This window comes from Lycorma delicatula, chromosome 1 (assembly GCF_047948215.1).
Source record: "Lycorma delicatula isolate Av1 chromosome 1, ASM4794821v1, whole genome shotgun sequence".
NCBI lineage: Eukaryota > Metazoa > Arthropoda > Insecta > Hemiptera > Fulgoridae > Lycorma > Lycorma delicatula.
This window is the reverse complement of record NC_134455.1, coordinates 184295517-184318030: the sequence shown is the minus strand read 5'-3', so window position 1 is coordinate 184318030 and position 22514 is coordinate 184295517. Positions and strand designations below refer to the sequence as shown.

At 33.3% G+C, this 22514-nt stretch overlaps 1 protein-coding gene across 1 annotated transcript in view; it reads left to right on the top strand.

The window, feature by feature from the left end:
• LOC142326097 (uncharacterized) overlaps positions 1-22514 on the top strand; it is a 126718-nt gene that overhangs the window by 87066 nt on the left and 17138 nt on the right. Inside the window, exons 15-17 of the mRNA XM_075368282.1 lie at positions 409-4449; positions 10635-10761; positions 18737-18839. Coding sequence (XP_075224397.1) covers positions 409-4449; positions 10635-10761; positions 18737-18839 — 4271 coding nt within the window. The remainder of the gene's footprint in view (positions 1-408; positions 4450-10634; positions 10762-18736; positions 18840-22514) is intronic.

Below are 22514 nucleotides of genomic sequence, written 5' to 3'. Positions count from 1 at the left end.
TTTGTATCTTCATTGCATAGTTTTATTGTATTTATGAATAAGAAAAAAATATGTATCACTGGAAAGTTAAAAAAAAGTTATTTCTGATTTGTTAACGAATTTTGAACTGTTAAGTTGGTCAGTTATTTAATATCATATATGAATCTATTTATTTACTTAATATGATAAACAGGTAATGCCTAGTGCCAAATTAGACAACACATAAAATAAGAACATTGCTTGTAGCAACTTTAATTTAAGATGGCTGTGTAAGGAGAATTTCTCATAGGCACATGGGGAGAAATTGAGTATCAATTACAGTTTAATTTTAATAACTAATATTATTTTTTTTACATTGCACATTTTATGGGTGTAAGTATATAGTGTTAATTAAATAATGCATAAAATATATTTGTTTTTTTTTTCCAGAATTGAAATCAACATTGCTAAATGCAAAGAGAAAACTGAAAATATTTTAAAGAATTCTCATGACTTAAATATAACTGAGGTTCCAATGAAACAAAATAATTCTCTTACTAAGGAAAAAGAAACAGTAATTTGTGCTGATAAAAAAAGTAAAATTAATGATAATAATTTAGTATCAGAACAGTCTGTTAACAAAAATGTTAAAAATCTCAATTTAAATGTGGATAAAAACAATTCTAATGATGAAATTAATGAATTGGAAGTATGTGAAAAATTAAAAACAAAAGAAGTTGTAGAATTAAATACAAATGATTGTAATGATTCAGTTGACCCAGTAGAGTGTGCAAATACAGGCGATGAAGAAAGGTTAAAGAAAAAGGAATCGAGAAAGGCTCATGAGGAACATAATCAATGTTTACGTAAAAGTACTAGGAGAAAAGTTATGAAAATCTCACCACAGAAATTAGCAATTCGTAAAAAGATTAAAACTGCAGTTAAGATGAAGGGTGATAAGAAATCAGTGATGGGTCGTACTGATATTGTATTGGATAATCTTGTTAATAATAAATCTAATAACTGTGTAAAGACTAAAAGTAATAGTGCTTGTGAGAGAAAATCTACTTTACCTTCCAATGTATGTGAAGATTCTGAAAATGCTACATTTCCGGAATCATTCAGGGAAACTTGTAGTAGTAAATTACAAAATAATAATTTAATCTCAAACGCTCTTAGTTCTATGAAAACAAATGATAAGGAATGTTTTAATTCTGTTGATAATCAGTTATGTGATGTGGCAATTTGTCTCGCTTCAAACTCTGTCATAGAAAATGACAAATCTGATAATTCCTTAGGTAAGAATAAATCCAAAAAACATATTAAAAATTCACAAGCTGTTAAACGTAATTCTTTAAGGAATAATTCAACTAAAAGAGATAAGAAAATGCGAAGTGAGATTTCAAAAGCAATAGACGTAACAGATAATAAGGTTCACAAAGTAGTACATGAGTTTTCTGATGTGTTATCACAAACTGATATAGATTTGTCCTTTGAAAAACCTGAAGTAGATGAACAGGTCAATGTTTCAGTTGTTGCTTTACCTGTACCTGACATGAATAATGTGGAAGTTGAAATAATGAATTCACCAAAGAGTACATTTAAAAAGACAAATAAAGTGGATACAGATTCATTAGATAATACAGACTATGAAATTAAAATTGTATCAACACCTGTAAGACGGTTAAGATTGAATCAGAGGACACAAATGCCAAAAAGTCCATGTGTTTGTTGTGATTCTACTTTTAAAAAAGTTTCTACTTTGGAGAAGCAATGTGATGTAAAACCTCTTTCCGATTTCACACCACACTCATTGGTTGAACAAAATAATTTTGATAAAAATATTAAATCCAAAAATTTTTGTCATTTTATTAATCAAGTTAGTAAAACTGAATCAAAATCTGTAGATAGTACTGATTCAAAAGATGAAATTCAAAATTCTAGAGAGAAAATATCTTCAGAAAATAACAGTGATATCAAAGAGGATGATATATCCATTATGCTTGAATCAAACATTAAAGATAAAGCATATGTTGATTGTACTCATGATTCACAGGTTGCTTCTTTGCTTCCCTCTTTACAAATTGATTTAACTGCTTGCAAAAAAAGAAGATCCAACAGAAAGCAAAATATACTAAAAAAGATGGACCATGAAAATGAATTTGAGGGTTCTAATGAAAAAATGAATTTAAAATCAGAAAGTACTGTTAGAAAGAGTATAACATTTAATGATAATATTGACGTGAATTCTTTGATTTTTAATAATGAAGTAAAAAATAATATTTTATGTTCTGATAAAAAAATATGCAGAGATTTAAGTGAAAATCATGAGAAAGATGTAATTTGTGTTGATAAAATTTCCAGTAAATTGGCTTATGAAAAATTACAATCTGATAGAAAAGCAGATAATATTAAGGAAACTCCATCATTAAAACAGAAGGATGCAGGTAAAGAAATAGATATTAATGTGGCAGTTAATATTAAGAAAGAAACTATTAGCAATAACCAAACTATAGTAAAGGTAAATGAAATTAAAGAAAATGAACACATTTCATCCGTTAAAATTGTAGATATAGAATCAGATAAGACAGATTGTGTTGAAGAAACATCTTCAACAAAATTGTCTGATGAAATGAAAACTGATTTAGTAAGTGGTACATCTGGTAGTAAAAAGTTTCATGATAGTGATTGTCTTAAGAATGATAAAGGTAAGTGTTGTCCTCCTAAAATGTCAACTCCAGATAAACAGATGCTGGCAAACAGGAACAAAAAGAGAATATCTCCTCATAAAATTGAACTACACTCGCCTAAGAAAACAAAAAAAACTGATGATGAAATTCAACAATCCAAGACTTTAGAATCAGGTATTACTGAAAATGAAGATAGAGAGTCTGAATTAAGTGTACACGTATCTGATAGAGTTTATACAGAAGATATGATTTTAGGAACTTTTGATGAATCCTCAAAATCAGTTGTTATTAATGAAGAAAATATTATTAAAAATAGTTTTGTAATACTTGAAAAAAATACCACATTAGATAGCCATATTTCAAGCTCAAGTACCATAAAAGATAATTCTGATTTATGTCATGAAAAGTTAACTAAATCTTTACCTAAATGTAGTATGAAAAAAACTGAGAATAAAAGATTGTCTGTTATTTCCCATGAACCTGTTAAAAAGGATAAAAATATCAGTGATCAAATACAAACCAATTTAATACATTCATCGTGTACTAGTGAAGTTACCTCAGATGAGAAAGATAGTAACATTAATATTTCATCAAAATCAACATCACCACATTTTAAATTTCTTGATAATTGGGTCATTAGATCCAATAAAAAGAAAAGACTGGATTCGATTAATTTAAATGATGAAGTGACATCATCACAAATTAATGATAAAGAAAATATTGATAGAATTTGTGAAGTATTCGATTCTGAAGAGATTGTATATAGCTCTCAAGAAACTACTCTTTCAGTATTTACGATTACAGATTCTATTAGTAAAAATGAAATTATCATAAAGGATAGCGTTGATGAGTTAGATAATGATTTAATCACTGATAAATTGAAGACTGATATCTCTCAGTTAGAAGTAGATAATAAATTAGACATTGAATCAGCAGCAGATAAACTTAAAACAGTTTCTGATTACTTCAGTCCATCTGACAATAATACTGAAGATACAGTTGTATCAGAAATAAACCACGATACAGATTGTGTAATTTCAAGAAATTACAAAACTGAAGAAATAAATGATAATTCAAAGAATGTTTGTCATAAGACAAAGATAGTAGACAATGAAGAATTAAATAATATTAGTATTATAAGACTTGCTGATACTGATTTAAATAATAGTGTTGGTGTGACAAGGAGTAAGTTTCATGTTTGTCGACAATTAGTGAATGATTTGACTGAAACTTTTGATAAGGATGAAGAAAGAATAAGTAATGTTGCAAGTGCTTCAGATAATAAATTGACAGATTGCACTGTTACACTTGCTGTGGAATGTATAGAAGATAATATTACTGAAAATAAGGAAAATTACATGGGCAAAAATGCAAAAGTTAACGGTACAATTCCTCTTACTAACGATGACATTAGTGATTCTAAAGCTATAGAAATTAATTCTGATATAAAATTACCAGAAAAATCTGTCAGTGTATTTGAAATCATATCAAATAAGGAAAAAAAATCTTTTAAGAGGCCTGATATTTTACATGGCAAACAAAAAAATCTGGAGTTAAAACAGAACTCATCACTTTTACAGGTTGGTTCAAAATGTAAGCAACAATTGTTCAATACTTCTCCAGAAAAATCTACAATAATTGAAAATCAAAATAGCAGTCCTCAGTCTGCTCGTGGTCGTACAGCTCATTTAATGGAATTGGTTTGTGGTGGTGATACTGTAGTTGCAAGGCCTACAAGAGTAACTACTCCACGTCGTTTAAGGCCAAGTCGACAGGGATATCAAGCTCCAGGTACACCAACGTAAGTTTAAAAAAAAAATTTAAAGTTTTTTAATTCAGAAATATTTGTTGAGTATGCAATAATTGTTTTACTTCATAAATAAATGTAAAATGACAAAGGTCGTGTAAATAATTTGCTAGACTGCAGTTAACACAGGACTTTGAAATGGCTGTGAAAAGTTATAAAAAATTAATTTCCGTATTAAATACCCTATGGCCCACACATAGATGTATGTTATGTATGTTATTAATCATTTTAAGGTTCATATTATTCCTCTGTACTGTTAAATTAATAGAATTTAAATATATATATATATGTTTTGAAAATTCAAAGAATTCATCGATTTATTAATCACTTTCATTACATGAAATATAAACCATCAAAACACAGTAATTAGATTTGTTAAATTAATCATATTAAACCATATTAATTTTCCAAGAAATGATTTACAGAGAATCCACAATAGAAAACAGATTTCACAAAAGTTTTTAATTAAATTTTATATAATTTAAAAAAAATTATATTTTAGATTAAATTATATTTAAATATAAATATAAGTATATTAAATTATATTATTTTAGATTTTTCTCTGTTATAAAAATTTTGAATTGTATTATAAGCGCGTATGCATATGCTGCCCAGTATTAGAATGATCTAAACGTAATATTTTCCTTTGTTCTATTATCATTATTGGCGACTATTAGGTTGTAATTTTATTATGTTTTTAATTAAATTATCGTCTTCGAATGTGATCTGTTGATTCATCATTTTATATTTGTGGTTACATTTATAAATGTAATACTAAGTATATTCATTTTTTTTTATCATTATTACATACTTCTAAAATCTATAAATTACTTTTGCAATCAGTAATTACTATGTTTGTATTCTAACAAATGGTCAGCTACATTAGACATACTTCTTTTTTTGTTTTTATATGCTGTGTAATGTTTGGTAAATCTGTTTTAACAGGTTGGCTGCCATGAGACATCAATTTATGTCCAGCCAGTTATCCATTATTGCTATGAAACAATTTGATGTCTCAGTTTTGCAATCCAATACTGCTAAGAGGTATCAAATGATGTCTCAATGTTATGTCACACTTAAGATGCAATATCGTTGTTTATTTTTAATTTTTTGTATCAAATTAAACATTTTAAAAATGAAGTTCTGTATATTATTGTGTTGTATGTAGCCCAGATATTTTTCTTTCCATTTCAAATTGAAGAATTTTTTTTTGTAAATCGCCAAATAAAAGCAAAATAAACATAATTGAAAAGTGATAAAATGTGAATTAATTTTAGTTGTTTACTGACAAAGTTTAGTTGTATTTTAATACAAAGTACTCTTAAAAATATTAAATTCAAATTTTAATTTAAAAATCTCAATTCGAAGTATAATTATTAGTAAGATGTGATATTTTATTATAGAAGGGATTACCTTTTTAGTAAATTTATGTTAAAAAAAATATAGCAATTAATAATTGTTATCAAAACTTAATAGGGTAACAAAATCTTCATTGAAATTGAAAAAAAAAAATATGGCACACTGATGGATGTTTTTAGCAAAATAAGTATAGCAGCCTTGGAAATGTTGCATTTTTCAGTGTGGCAGTCAACCTGTTAAATAATCTGTTTGATTTGCCAATAGTATTTACTAATTGTTAAAATTAATGATAAAAAAAAGAATATACCTGTAAAATATTACATGTATAAACAGAAATATACCACGAAATCACATTTGAAGATGTTGATTCAATTAAAAACATAATAAAATTACAATCTAATAGTTGACAATAATGATAATAGAACAAAGGAAAATACTAAGTTTTAAGATTTCATTATTCCAATATTGAACAGCAAAATATACATACATGCTCATAATACAATTTAAAATCTTTAAAAGAGAAAATCTACATTAAAATAATTTAAGAAAAAAATTTTATATAACGTAATTATAGAATTCATTACCAATTGAGATTGTGGGATGCTGCAAAAATTAATATGGTAAGCTTAACTTATCCAAACTTTATCTAAGGTTTACTGAATGTTTCATATAATATTAAATATATACACATATGAAGTGTGTGAGAAAAGTAATGACATTGGTAACACTTTGAGCAATCTGGCAACGCTGTGTCCACCGGTCTGTGCTAGACCAGTTTGTTCATCCTTTCCACATGCTCAGTACGAGTTTCAACTCCGTTCAGCCAACACATTATTTTTGACAGCACAATCAGTGAAGTTGTGTGTTACGAAAATGGGGCATCGGAATTTAGAGCAACATTGTACAATCAAGTTTTGTGTTAAACTTGGGGAATCTGCAAGTGTGACCTTTGAAAAGTTGAAACAGGCCTATGGGGAACATTGCTTATCAAGAGCACAAGTTTTCTGCTGCCACAAATTATTTTTGGAAGGCCGAGAACACGTTGAAGATCAACCTTGCTCAGGGTGACCTTCAACTTCAAAATCTGACAAAAACATTGAGAGTGTGAGGGTTCATGTGAGATCAGACCGTCGTTTAACAATAAGGATGATGAGTGAACAGTTTAAACACTTTCACTGTACATGAAATTTTGACAGAAGATTTGGACATGCAAAAGGTTTGTGCGAAATTGGTGCTGAAAAATCTCACAACGGAACAGAAGGACAATCGAAGAAATGTGTGCGTTGATCTTCTTGAGAGGATTGACAATGACCAAGAATTCTTCAATCGTGTGATCACAGGTGATGAATCCTGGATATTTGAGTACGATCCTGAAACAAAGCGGCAAACTGAAGAGTGGTACACTCTCCATCATCTCCTCAACCAAAAAAATGTTGAATGAGCAAATCAAAGATCAAAAGCATGCTGATTTGCTTTTTTGACAGAAGGGGTATAGTGCAAAAAGAATTTGTTCCTCCAGGACAAACTGTCAACCAAGTGTTTTACAAAGGTGTCCTTGAAAGGCTCAGGAAAACAATAATTCGCGTGAAACCAGACATTGCAGACAAGCGGATGCTTCATCATGACAGTGCCCTGTGTCACACAGCCAATTCCATCAGGGAATTTTTTATCTTAATCCTACAGTTCCTCAACCCCCCCCCCCCCCAACATATTCACCTGATTTGAGTCCTTGTGACGTTTTCCTTTTTTCGAAATTGAAACATGTCTTAAAAGGATGTCATTTTGGAACTCTGGAGGACATTCAAAAGACTGTGACTGACCAGTTAAAAGCCCTACCTGTTGAAGCCTTCCAGCGCTGCTACCAGGAGTGGGAACAATGACTCCACTGGTGTATAACTACCCAAGAGAACTACTTTGAAGGGGATAACATTGTCGTTTGAAAAAAATTAAAACCTTTGCTTAGTAAAAAGTGTCTCATTACTTTTCTCACACACTTCGTATATATTGATATATATAAAATATATTGTAATATATTGTGAGTGATTCATAATCAACACCCAGCAAAAACTACTGGAAATAAATTGATGAAAATTTTATCCACCTTCTTATGGTGTAAGTGCACAATAAAAAAGTATTTTTTTTAAATTCTGAGTATTAAGAGTTACAATGAAATTTACTAATTTTTATTTTTTTTATTTTTTAGTAATAGATGAGATATCAACTTATTTATTTTTGGTATGAGTAATATTTTTTGGAATATCTAAACATTTACCTTGAAAGGTGTGAAAAAATTTTAAACAATGATAGCAAATTTTTCTAGTTCCAGGCAACACCAAATGAGATATTCACTAGATTTCAACTTGCCCAAATACTCTTCAGATAAATGCTTAAAATCCATTTTCAGGTTTTTTAGAATTTTGTTTTTTAAGAGATGTGCCAATGTATGTCATGGCATGGTGGCTTAACCAACACAGCCTCTTCCACTGTTACTTATATGCGATGCAACTGCCTATACCTGCCTTCAGATTACTTGACAAAAAAACAGAATAAAAAAAAAATTATATAGCCATGTATATATTTTGTTAGTTTTTTCTGATAATAAAAAAAAATCCTTGCACGATCGTGAATCTGAATACAGGTCGATTACAAATGAAATGTACACTTTCGATAGGTTTATAAAAAATTAAACTGGTGTATGTGAATATAGTAAATGATATAGTTTTGCAGGGAATTTTTAAAGTTCATGTTAGTATATCTGCTCTGCTGCTAATATTACTGATTGATGTGTTATGATACCAGTCTGCTAAGATGGTCGCTATTGCAGTAGAGAAAGCTTTTTGTGTGCTCAATTTAGCCAAAACAAACTCTGTTATTGTCATGTAGTAATGTTTCAGAACAGAATCTGGTAAATCACCACCAACAAGAAAATAATCTATGACTGGAATAAACAATTTCAAAATACAGGATGTCTGTATAAAAATAAAAGTGCTGGAAGACCTGTTTCAAAGGAACAAATTGATCATGTTTGTGATGTGTATCAACATAGCCCAGGCAAATCGACTAGATTAGCAAGTTTAGAATTGCAAATTCCTCTACTATTTGTGTGGAAAATTCTGTGAAAACATTGGAAAATGATGGCTTTATAAATTACAGTTAGTACAAAGTTAAAATGTCGACGATGAAGTCTTAGTAAACATTTTTGTCTGAAGTTGCAGGAATGTGTTGAAAATAACGATGGCTTTTTTCATCTCCTAATTTTCATGATGAATATATCTTTCACATTAGTGGAAGAGTTAGTAGACATAATGTAAGAATATGGGGTACAGAAAACAAGAGAAAATTTACAAACGCGATTCTCCTAAAGTGAATGTGCTTTGCCCTGTATCTTGTGAAAGTGTGTATAGGCTGTGTTATCACGAAGTGACAACAACCGAAGTAATTTATCTGGACATGTTAAGCAAATGGCTAATGCCTCAACTCGAGGAAGAATGTGACAACTTTGTTTTTGTACAAGATGGAGCTCCACCTCATTGGCACTAACAGGTCAGAAATTATCTGGATGAATGCCTTCCCAGATGATGGATTTGTCGTGCAAATGAGGAAAACATGGTGTTTTCCAAGTGTTGGTCCCCATATAGTCCAGACTTAGTACCTTGCAACTACTTTTTATGGGGTTTTTTAAAGACAAAGTTTTTGCTACCCCTTGCTGTTGATATCGATGACTTAAAACAATGCATGAAAAATGCTGCTACTACCATTGATCCGCATATGCTTGATCGTGTTTGGGACAAATTTGACTACTGTGTTGATATCTGTTGTGTTACAAATGGTGCATATATTGAATATTTATAAATAAAAACTTAATTCTTCTATGTAATCACGTTAGTAATCATCTCAACTCTTTTTCTTTTTTTTTTGTCTTCAGTCATTTGACTGGTTTGATGCAGCTCTCCAAGATTCCCTATCTAGTGGTAGTCGTTTCATTTCAGTATACCCTCTACATCCTACATCCCTAACAATTTGTTTTACATATTCCAAACGAGGCCTGCCTACACAATTTTTTCCTTCTACCTGCCCTTCCAATATTAAAGCAACTATTCCAGGATGCCTTATTATATGGTCTATAAGTCTGTTTATTCTTTTAGCTATATTTTTCCAAACACTTCTTTCTTCATCTTTTTGCCGCAACACCTCCTCATTTGTCACTTTATCCACCCATATGATTTTTAACATTCTCCTGTAGCACCGCATTTCAAAAGCTTTTAATCTTTTCTTCTCAGATACTACGATCGTCCAAGTTTCAATTCCATATAAAGCGACACTCCAAACATATACTTTCAAAAATCTTTTCCTGACATTTAAATTAATCTTTGATGTAAACAAATTATATTTCTTACTGAAGGCTTGTTTCGCTTGTGCTATTCGGCATTTTATATCGCTCCTGCTTCGTCCATGTTTAGTAATTCTACTTCCCAAATAACAAAATTCTTCTACCTCCATAATCTTTTCTCCTCCTATTTTAACATTCAGTGGTCCATCTTTGTTATTTCTACTACATTTCATTACTTTTGTTTTGTTCTTGTTTATTTTCATGCGATAGTTCTTGCGTAGGACTTCATCTATCCCGTTCATTGTTTCTTCTAAATCCATTTTACTCTCGGCTAGAATTACTATATCATCAGCAAATCGTAGCATCTTTATCTTTTCACCTTGTACTGTTACTCAGAATCTCAACTCTTAAAAAATAAATTTTTAATAAGCTATCAAAAGTGTATATTTCATCTGTAATCATCCTGTATTATCTTTTATTTTATTTTCAGTCAACAAGAGAAATGTGGAATTTTACCTGGTGAAAAGTGGGTTTGTAAAACATATTCTCCATATGCAGTACCTAGTCCTGGTATTCTGAAAGTGAAACAAGATGATACATCACCTCCTCCATCAAAGGTAATGTTATATGCTTTGTATCAATTTGTTTGTATACACTGTAAATCTTATACACTCAACACACTTTAATTATATCATAGTTATTAAAATGATGAAAGAAGGATTTTTAGATAATAAATTATTTTCTACATTACATAAAATTTGAAGAAATTGGTTAGTTAATAAACCTAAATATAAGTATATAATGTGACCATAAGGAAGTCATAAGAAGAAAAGAAGGAAAAATAATTTTATTTGAAAGAATACAGTTGCTTAATATGTAACAGATCTGATGATTAATCAGAATATTATTATATACTGTCATAGTTTGTTGCTACAGCATGATAGTTTGCAATATAATAGTTTGGGTCTGATATAATCAAGAAGGAAAATTTTTCATTTTGTCATGGAATTGTAGTCTCCCTCTTAGATTTTTGACGTCTATAGCAAGTTTAAACTTTATTTTTATTCATTTAACATTTTGGGGTAGATATTATATTTATTGAACACATTTTATCACAACATATTATTCTAACTACCAAATATCAAATGAGTGATATTGTTCATCACAAACACCAAAAAATGTTCAGCAAATTGTGAAGTGTGTTTAGTAAGTGTATATAATTAATTTGTATTAAAACAGCAAGCCTTATTGTAAGACAAAAATTTTTTTTTTTTGATAAAATATTTGGTTAGTAAACCTTATACTTTCTACATTGATGTTTTCATTATTTTCCCAAATTGAATATTTCATTGAAGGAGGAATGTTTAATGTAATTCTTTATTTGTATAATATTTACAAATATTATCAAAATTCACTAATATTAACTCATACTTGACAAATATTTTGATAAGGGGTTAATAAAGCATCTGCAAAAAGCAGTTGAAGCTTAAAGGTATCAAGCTGGAATTTTTATTTGCTGCTGTGACTGCTGATCAGTTATCACTCTTGTCACAATGATTTAGTACTTATTAAACTCCTGCTTCTTGATCTTTTAATTTTTCTAAAACTTAGAAAGTTTGCCATTTGATTTGTCCAGGATGTAATAAGAAAATAATTTGTTAGCTTATTTTTGAATCTCCAGTATTTTATACTTTTATTTGGCCTTCTGAAACTGTAAGCTAGAGTGATACTGTAGGCTAGTGGTTTTTGCAATTTCTATGCATGTTCGTTAACATTTTTTTTTTGTCCGAGCACAACATCTTGTACCATTCGATGCTTGCATCATCAAATTCTGCTGCCAGCAGAGTGTCTTAAAATTTTTCCATTTGTGTGCCATAAGAGTGTGTAAAATTTATTTCACTTAGAAATAAATTCTACACGCTCTTATGGACAAATGGACAATAACAAACATTATTTCAAGTAATTACTGACATAATAAAGGTGCGATTAATGAAAAAAACTATGATCAATGTAATAATAAAACAACTATTATTCCTTTAATCTAAAAAGCTTTTGATGGAATGAAAATAGCCAATCGAATGGCTTGTAGTACAGAAACACTTCAATTTGGTTAAGTGTTAAAACTTTATTCAATATTTATATTATACTTTTACAAAATAAGCTGTAAAAAACTCCTTAAACTACTAATTTTTCAATATATAATATTTATATAATCGTACTGGAGATTAATAAACTAAGAAAATATTTATAAACAATATGAAGAAAATTATTTAATAAGTCTGTAGGTGCAAATTTAAAATGCTATATTTTGTTTTTAATAGATATTACAGAATATTTTTTATCAATTTTTGACTTTTTTTAAAGTTTTTTTTTTGCCAAGATGTACATTATTATTAGATATCTTAATAATGTCATTTATTATTGGAATTTTTTCACAAAACATGCTTATTTTAATTAGATTTCTTGGTACAGTCCTTTTGGAAAGTTATGTATTGGAATTATAAAATTGTTATGATGAAACTTTTTCAATAATTACTTTGTATTTGTATTTCATTATTTTATTGAATGTAGTACTACAATAACTTGAATAGTTTATAAAAGGTGATTGAAAATGACCTCCTTCCACATCAGTATAATAATACTGCTCATTTTTCACTTTTTTCAAACACTTTTAACAGCTAATATACTGGAATGTCTCGTACATATGCTGTTATTGTGGTTTTTAGTTCCTCAGTTGTGCATGATCTGTTACGATACACTGCTTGTTTCACTGCCCCCCCCATAGAAAGTAATCTGGGGGAGTCAGATTGGGTGTTCGTGCAGGCCACTAACCCCCTTGAAATGATTTGTTCACCAAAGATGTACCATAAAAAAAATGTTTGACCTGTCAGCTATGTGATCTCTGGTGCCATCTTGTTGGAACCAACCATGATTGATTTTCTGACTAATGAAGTTTGTGAAACACCACAATAACGATTACTATTAACTGTATTTTAAAAAAAGATTGGACCCACAATGCAAGTTCTACTCGCACCGACCCAGACTCAAATTTTCACTTGGTGTAAAGATTGTTCATGTAATTCATATAAAAAGATATCAAGAGGGAAAATAAAAAGATACTGAACTCTCATAACCTGGTTAAACCAGATGTCACTTTCGCCGCCACTACATCATGTAAAGCATCTGAAAATGCAGGTAACCAACAGTGCAGATCCTGTAGTGTTCTGAAAAAAACTTGTTCATATGTTATCTTATTAGGTTGCTTCACTTAATGCAACTATTTAAGAGCTAGTGAAAATGAATAAGAAGTCTGTAGTTGCAGCTAGTGAAACTAACGTTAGTGGAATTTCTTTTAAAATTACTGTCCTAAAATTTTTACCAGTATGGGCAGCAGTAAATACAGCTGGCAGTAAGCCATCTAATAAGCTCCCTGTTAAGGGAGGCCACACAACCACCCCTCTAGGATGTCGTCTGTGACTTACCATCATTACTGCAGGTCATCAAAGATTTTTAAAATCAAAAATTTAAAAAAGAAAAAGTGAATCACATACAATTGATTGTTTATATATTTATTTGTAACTCTGTATCCGTAGTTAGCTTTATTTATCAGCATTATTCAGTGGTAGGTTAGAGGTCTTCAGTCTCGCAATGAAGATGTTAAAATATTGATGCATGCACATGAACCATTAATAATGTGCTTCCAGAAAACGCACCTTCTACACGATGCATTAATACTCACGAGGCTATTTCTGTGAGAGATATGACTGTCCTAGACAGTAGGGAAAGTGATGGAGTTGCTATTTTCTTGCGGAATAAGGTGTCTGTGTCTGCTACAAGAATACCACTAGCTACCCTCATTCCTGCTGTTGCTGTAAAAATCTCTGTCCCTTTGAAGTTACATATCTGCAATTTATATCTCTCACTGAATTCTGAGTTCGGTGCTCTAGACATATCAAATCTCATACAGATTCCATCGCCATCGTTAATAGTAGCAGATTTTAATGCCCCCCTTATATAATGGGGCTCATTTTTCTACTCCTCTTGAGGAAATATAATAAACAGAATGAGACAAGACTTAGACCTCTGTTTAGTGAATGATTGATCATACAGTATGATTCATGTCCTTTTTAACTGGTAGATTGTCCATCATTGACTTCTCCTTATTCTCACAGAGTTTACTCCCTCAACTTAATTGTTCTGTGTGTGACGACTGTTATAGCAGTGTCCATAGGGCCATAGACAAATTATTATTGCTTTTGGTTTCAACAGCAAGGTTATCAGAAGGCCATAGAGAAGGGTTGTTGGAAAGACAAATTGGAACGATTACCATGAAGCCTTCCCATGACAGTATGACGATGGTGCAGACACCCTCAGTCAACGTACCTCTTTTATGTTCCTTGAACTTGAGAATGCTAGTAGATATATTCCACAAACATCTGGAAACCCTAGACGTCCCTCTGTTCCTTGGTGGAATGATGATTACCAAAACACTGTTAGGAAACGACGGCAGGCATGCATAAAGTTAACTGCACACCTATACAAATGAACATCTAAATTTGTACCGTAAGACAATTGGAACGATTACCATGAAGCCTTCCCATGACAGTATGACGATGGTGCAGACACCCACAGTCAACGTACCTCTTTTATGTTCCTTGAACTTGAGAATGCTAGTAGATATATTCCACAAACATCTGGAAACCCTAGACGTCCCTCTGTTCCTTGGTGGAATGATGATTACCAAAACACTGTTAGGAAACGACAGCAGGCATGCATAAAGTTAACTGCACACCTATACAAATGAACATCTAAATTTGTACCGTAAGGCTAGAGTGGTATGTCATCAGATATTCTTAGAGACTAAGAGGACTTTGTGGATGAAGTATGTGGACACTATCTCACGCACTACTCCCATGTCTCCTGTGTAGCAGAAGCTCCATCCAGTTTGTGGATCATCAAAACAGATCTATTCTTAGACTCATTCACAAAGGAGAATGAACTTTAATTTTCTTCTGTAGTGGCAACTAATATGGTCAATTGTTTTCATTTATTGTCTTACCTCATCATACATTAATGAATTTCAGAATTACAAATTACATATGCAAATGTTATTAAATGTTTGTGATTCGGTCGGTGAGTAAAATAATTCATTTGCATTCAACTAGTTGTCACACACACTAAAAACCTCACATGTCATCTCCCCTGGACCTGACAACATTCGTCTCTGTTTGCTCCCACACCTTTCTAACTCATCACTACAATACCTATTGTATATTTATAATGGTTTATTCTCTGCAAAAGTCTTCCAATTGGTCTGGTTAGAAGCCATTATTGTACCAGTGTTTAAACCTTGTAAAGACAAAGCATACCACTCAAGCTACTCACCTTATCTCCTTGACAAGTGTTTTATGCTAAGTGATTGAGAGAATGGTGAATCACAGGTTTTCATGGTATTTACAGAGACATCTTCAGAACAGTGTGGTTTCCACCAAGGAAGATCTTTCATTCACTGTTTAGTGTCACTAAAAGCGGCTATTCAAGATGCTTTCCTACTTTGCCAACGCCTCGTCGCTATCTTCTTTGATATCAGGAAGGCATATGACACGGCCTGGCAGTTGTTTATTCTAAACACCCTTAAAGAATGGGGAGTGAAGGGCAAATGTCTGTTTTTATTAGGGGTTTCTTAAATGACCGAATTTTCCGTGTTACTGTCAGAGATTCTTTATCAGGTAGTGTCACGTTGGAGAATGGAGTGCCTCAAAGAAGTGTATTGATTGCCACCTTCTTTGCTATACCCATCAACAGTATTGTTAAATGTGTGCAGCCACATCTTTCATGTTTTTTATTTGTTGATGAGTTTGATGTATATATATTACATCCTGTTCAATGGCCACAGCAGAGAAAAACTACTATAGAACATTATATCTGGCCTTGAAACTTTGTCAAAGGCTTCACCTTTTCATCTGAGAAAACAAAATGTTTAGTATTTTCTCACCTGCGGGACCCTTTCATTCCACAGATTTTTCTCTATGTAGAGCTAATTTCTATTTCTCCTGATGTTTTTTAGATTTATTTTTTGATAGCCATCTTATCTGGGTCAAACACATCAAACAATTAAAAAAAAAATGTTCCAAACTTCTAGATATGCTGTGAGTACTTAACAACCCCAGTTGAGGAGCTTATTGGTCATGTATGTTGCATTTTTTATTCCTTAGTTTGTTTCCATTTAGATTACAGTTGTGTCACCTACTCTTCAGCGTGTTATACTGCGCTGAAGATGTTAGATGCTGTACATCATGCTTTTCTTTGTCTTGCTACAAGTGCTTTTAGATCAAGCCCTGTCATTGGTATCCTTGTTGAACCATCACTTTGGGATGGATGGAACCATTGTCTAACATCTTACTTTGCTCATCTTAAAGGGCAGCTGAATCGTCCAGCTTGTAATGCAGTCCTTGCGAATCTTAATTTACAAAGGTATGAAGACCATCCACATTATACTGCACCAATGGGTGTTCATACACAGTGTGTGTTTATTACACCTTAAAAATGTTTGTTCATCTTCTGTTTTTCCTTGCAACGTATCCCTGTTCATATTCTTCATGGGGAATCAACCTTATAAATTTGGTTTGACCTTACAATATGCAATAAAGAATCAACACCACCTGTCATCTTTTAGCAAATATTTTACCATATTCTCTCCAATACAAACCCAGATGCAGTAGTATACACAAATCAATTGAAACAGAATGACACTGTTGGATGCGCATTTGTTGTTAATGGCAGAACCTATATGTTTGGTCTACCTAATATTAAAGGTGTATTTACTGCAGAATTGTACGCTATCAATAAGGCTTTGAATATCATTAATTCACAATACTGTCATATCCTTATTTGCAGTTACTCCTGCAGTGCTCTACAAGCTTTAGAAGATTTGTATTGCATTTGTATCACCACAATACACAATTGAGTTTCTGCTATATCCCTAGCCACGTGCGAACTCCGGGGTAATGAACATGCAGATTCCACTGCTAAAGACGCACGTTGTCAATCGCTCTTCACCGCTCATATTTCTACATCTGACTTTATTAATTGTGAAAAACACACAACTCATGCAAAGTGGCAAGTTGACTGGACTGCTACAGTTGATAACAAACTTTGATGTATCAAAGATACTGTGTTGCCACGGGCCTCCTCATGCAAAAAAGGTTCGGTCAAGAGGATGTGGTCTTCTGCCGATAAGAGTTGGAACATATGAGAGTTATAAGTTTTTAATGTTTGGAGCAAATGCTCCATTATGCACATGGTGCAACAGCCACTTCACTGTACACCACAAACTTGTGGATTGCATAAGTTACGCGGCTTTGCATCTTAAACATAAATTGCTCAATAACGTCAACAAATCCTAGGCAATGTAAAGGAAATTTTATACCAGATGCTATTATTTCTTAAGGCTGTTTGCTTATATTTGGATATTTAATTTGTTGTAGTGTCTATCGGTTGTTCATGCTAGTTGCCGTGTAGCAGTTGAAAGTTTTATTGTTTTAATTAAGATGTAAAATATGATATCTGTTTATTTATTGCAACAAATGTGTCATGTCCGAGTGATGATAATGTTAAAGTGTTTTTCAGCCAGAAAAAAAAATTCATGAGGGTTATTTGTTGACCACAGTCATGTGTTTTGTGAATTAATATACCCTCTGAGATGAAACTATGCTTCATCTGTAAAAACCGCAATGTCGAGGATACCCAAGGAAGTGTGGTCAATGAAACATTTAAACCATAATTTAGTTTTACAGCATGGTCTGTAGATTTCAGTTCTTGAACACACATTACTTTGTAGAGGAAAAGTGTCAGTTCATTTCTTACAGATTTATGTACAGTAGCAAGTCTGATGTCTTGTTGGTGTGCTAAGCTATGTATTTGACTTTGATGGCCATAGCATCCGAAATATTAAGCAGCTTCTGTTCATTTCATGTAGGTTGTTGTTGTTCACTTCCATCAGCATCTTCAACAGAGCCTTTGCCTGAAATTTTTTACTTCAACAGGAGTATTTGGAAACTTTTCAGAAAACTTCTACTTCACTAAATCAGTATACTTGTCACTTCACAAAGGACGAGTTCAGTGAGAAAAATGCATTCCTGTATTAAAAGAATCTGTGTGTTTTTCACAACTACTGATTCCAATAAATGAAACAAAGCACATTCAGTTACAATGCAGCAATTTACATCTTGATTATCTGACATCGTGGCCAAAATAACAGAATGCACTACATAATTTTAAAGCATACTGCACAGCAACTTTCTGAACGCGCTGTATAAACCTAATATTTTGCCCATATTACTTGAATGAACAATGATTTCAGAATTAATGAAAAAAAATGGGTAATATGAAAAAAGCAATTTAGGATGGATGGCAAGTTATTTCCTGTAAAAATTAATGGATCTATAACCAGCATAATTAGGATCATTGACAATCGTCAATGCTCCTAATTATTACAAGTATTACAAGTTAAAAAGTGTTCATAATTTTATCTGTTGTTGAAGATTTTTTAAGTTCAGTTTTCTAATTTAAGCCTTTTTTTATTTTTTACAGAAGAAACGAGTAAATTTTCATGATCCACCGGTATCAAGAAGCTTATTGTTTGCCCCAAAAGAATTTGGAAGAGGCACGGTTGTAGAGTGTATTAAAAATTCAGGTAAGTTAAATGTTAAGAAATTGGTGACTGATGGAACTTTTGACATGTATTTAAAAGATGAAAAAATTTTATTAAAATCAGTGTCTTTTAAATATATTGTTCTTTTGTGTGCTTATGATGTTTATGAGTTTTTAAATCAAATTAAAATAAACCTTTTTCCTAAATTGACATATTTTCTTTTGATTGTCATTTAATTATCTTTCTGCAAATGAAAAATAAGGGTTAACCTTATTCTTCTACTTCTGGAATTTAAAAAAAATTGGATTAATACTGCTTTGCTAGAGAGAATTTATGCTAGAGAAATTCCTTCTGATTTGGATGTGAAAAGCCTTTTTTTAACTGCATCATTTTGAACACCCATGATTGCTCACAAGTTGACTAACTTTGGAACAGATCAGACACGTATTTGTGCATTGATGATAAAGATAAATAACATTGAGGATGAGAAGTAGTTTCTATTTTATATATTATAATTTATTATTACATTGCTAGTATTGTTTATTATGATACTTGTACAGATAAGTAAAAAAGGGGTGGAACAGAGGAAACACATGTTTTTTACTACTGAATAACTTTGGTTATTTTAATTATAGAAAAAAAAGTTATTCATTACATAATATTTTTATTTCATTTTTGAAATCAACATACCTTAATTAGGTTTGGAAAATAATGTAAGTAAGATCCTTCTTGTTGGACACAAATTTTGAGTCTCCTCAAAGCTCTGCATGGCTTTCTCCAACATTCAATTGGACACAGCTTCAATTTCTTGACGAATGGAAATTTTCAGGTCTTTGATTGTATGTGGCTTGTTCACATACACTCTTTATTTCAGGTAGCCCCACAAAAAGAAGTCACAAATTGTTAGATCGGGAGAATGGGGGCCAAGACAAATGTCTTGGGCCCCACAAATGAATGGGGGCCAAAACAAATGTTTCCTGGAGACATGTCCAGGAAACATTTGTCAAGCCATTTCAATCGATGCTCTCACTGTGTGAGCTGTGGCATCATCCTGTTGCGACCACATTTCTCATGTTCACCCAATGTCTTTCCAGTTCTGGATGCAGGAAGTTTAACATGTCGATGTAATGCGCTGATGTCACTGTAACTGCAGTTCCCCTCTCTTCCAAAAATTAAGGACTAGCAATCCCTATCTTCAGTTGGAGGAACCCTATTTATGGGTGAAGTGTTGGGCTCGCTGATAGTTTCTGCAAGATGTTATTAAGAGTGTGTATGTGTGCCTGGGACTAAGTGACTAAACCTCCTATCTCACCGATCCTTCTCTCCCAGGACCGGACCTGAATTTAAGCACAAACATGGCCCTGGGGGGGTGCCTTTGCTTCTAACACCAGAACAGCACCAAGGCTCAGCTATGTTGTTCCCAGATACCCCACCTCGGAAGCCGGGACTCGGTCCTTTGCGCCTGCCTCAAACAAGGGAACCCTAAAGGAATCCCTGCCGAGACTTGATCTTAAAAGCTCGGGGAGTTTCAAGAGTTCCACTGCTTCATCGCTGCCGCCAGTTCATGTAAGCACGGATGAACAGTGACTGCACAGTTTACAGTGGGCTGTCTATCCTCCCCTCGCTTCCCGATCTTTCTCCCTCAATATCCCTGTTATGTATTTTGATATTATGTTTTTTGCCTCTGTGAGCAATGTTGATGCTATATTCTGTTTAGCCTTCCTGTCCTCCCCTCACAGTCATTCCTTTGCACAATCCACCTCCGGCACTCACAGGTCACGTGATCCGGAGTATTTCTTTCGCCGCAATAAGGGCAGGTGTCATCTGCTCTCCTCCTACTTTGCAGGTATATTCTGGACGTACCATGGCCGGTCAGGAATTGGGTGAGCCAAAACTTAAGCTCACTGAATCCCTTCCCAACCCATGGACCCACCTCTCTTATCAGGAGGTACATCCGCCAACCCTTACTCAGCGTGTCCCACCTTGTCTGCTTTTCATTCTTCATCTCTTTCTAGAACTGCTTCTCTCCTTCCTCCTTCTTACAGCCTTGTTCTCATTCTCTGCAGCTGCTGTAGGGGCAGAATACCCGCTACCACTAGATAGCTTCAGTTGACACTGATGAGTATGCTGAAGCTATTTTGAGCGCAGTGAGTCTCTGTACTCCCTTGAGTAGCCTTCTGTTTCTTTCCACTTCTGCTCTCCTCGACACCCGTACGCCATACAGTAATATTGTTCCTACGACGTGAGCGTACAGTTTGCGTTTTGAAGCACAGAGTCCCGCCATCTACTTAGATTCTTTATTGTCTGGTTCGCCTTAGAACACATTTCGTTGACTTGAGCTGTGAACGATCTTCTATTGTCCAGCCAAACACCAAGGTGTTTGGGCTTTCCTTTGGTTTTTGTATCTGCCAGTCCCCCCACTCTGATTCTCTGATTGGTATCAGCTTGATACTGTTCCTTCCTGCCATCACTATCAGTCTTGTTTTCTCTCTGATCAGGTGCAGCCCCTTTGCCATCATCCATTCTTGCATCATTTTGATTGATCCATTTGCAGCGCCAGTGACCCCTTCCTCTGTTTTTTCTGATACCACAAGGGCTATGTCATCAGCAAATGTTTTTGGTGCTACTTCTTCCGGATATCTCAGTCGTAATATATTATCAAATACAGGATTCTAAAGGATCGTCCCTAGCACCAATTCCTGGGGCACTTTTTATGTTACCTTGATTCTTAGTTCCACCTCTCCCATCTGATATACGAGATACATATCCTGTAGGTGTCTTTGAATGGTTCTCCTTAAATAACTCCTCTGTCCCTCAGCATCTGGAAGATGGCCTCCCACCTGAGGGAGTTAAACACATTTTACACATCTAAGAGCACGACCGCTGGAATTTTTCTTGTTCTCCAGATGCCTTGTGCAGCTCTATCCACTAGTTTTATCATTTTGCTGAATGTGTTTGTTGTTGACCTCCTTAGTCTGAAGCCATGTTGTCTATCACTAAACCCTCGCTTCTTGTTGATTTCTTTTCGCAGGTGCACGTCTAACATACATTCATAGAGTTTGCATAGATTGTTTATCATGCACAACTGTCTATAAGATTCAGGCTGGGTTCCACCAACCCAGCTGGGTTTTTTAATTAGCACCAGTCGTGCTTCCTTCCAGCTTTTGGGAATATATTTATTGCTCAACGAATCACATCAAGTACCTCTTTTGTGGCCACCTTCACTAGGATCCGAACGATCTCCACAGGGATGCCATCTGGACTCGAGCTTTTGTGTAGATTCACCAACCTTCTGGTCACCAACCAAAAACCTCTCCCCCAGGGATCTTGATCCATGCTCTCACATAATTCCTTTCAGCTGTTCCTTTTGGATTTCTTAATTGCCGCTCTATATGCATTTTTGGCTTCAGTATAATTCTTGTGTATGTCTCTTTACTGCGTTCTAGATCATTCCTTCTAGACTCTCGCTGAAAGACCCTCCTTAACAGCCAGGATACTTTGTGCAGTTGATTTAATTCCTGGTTCCACCAATATGCGTGGATGTCTTGATGGTATGCTTACTCCAACTTTGGACCATAAACATTCATTGGATACTACTTCTGTCAGCTTCTCTGGCGAATTCACTCTGTTTATGCACACCAGACCCCACACATCGATCTTATTGCTAAGATGTACACCACACACATTGCTTGCCCCTCCTGAGAATTTGGGAGATTT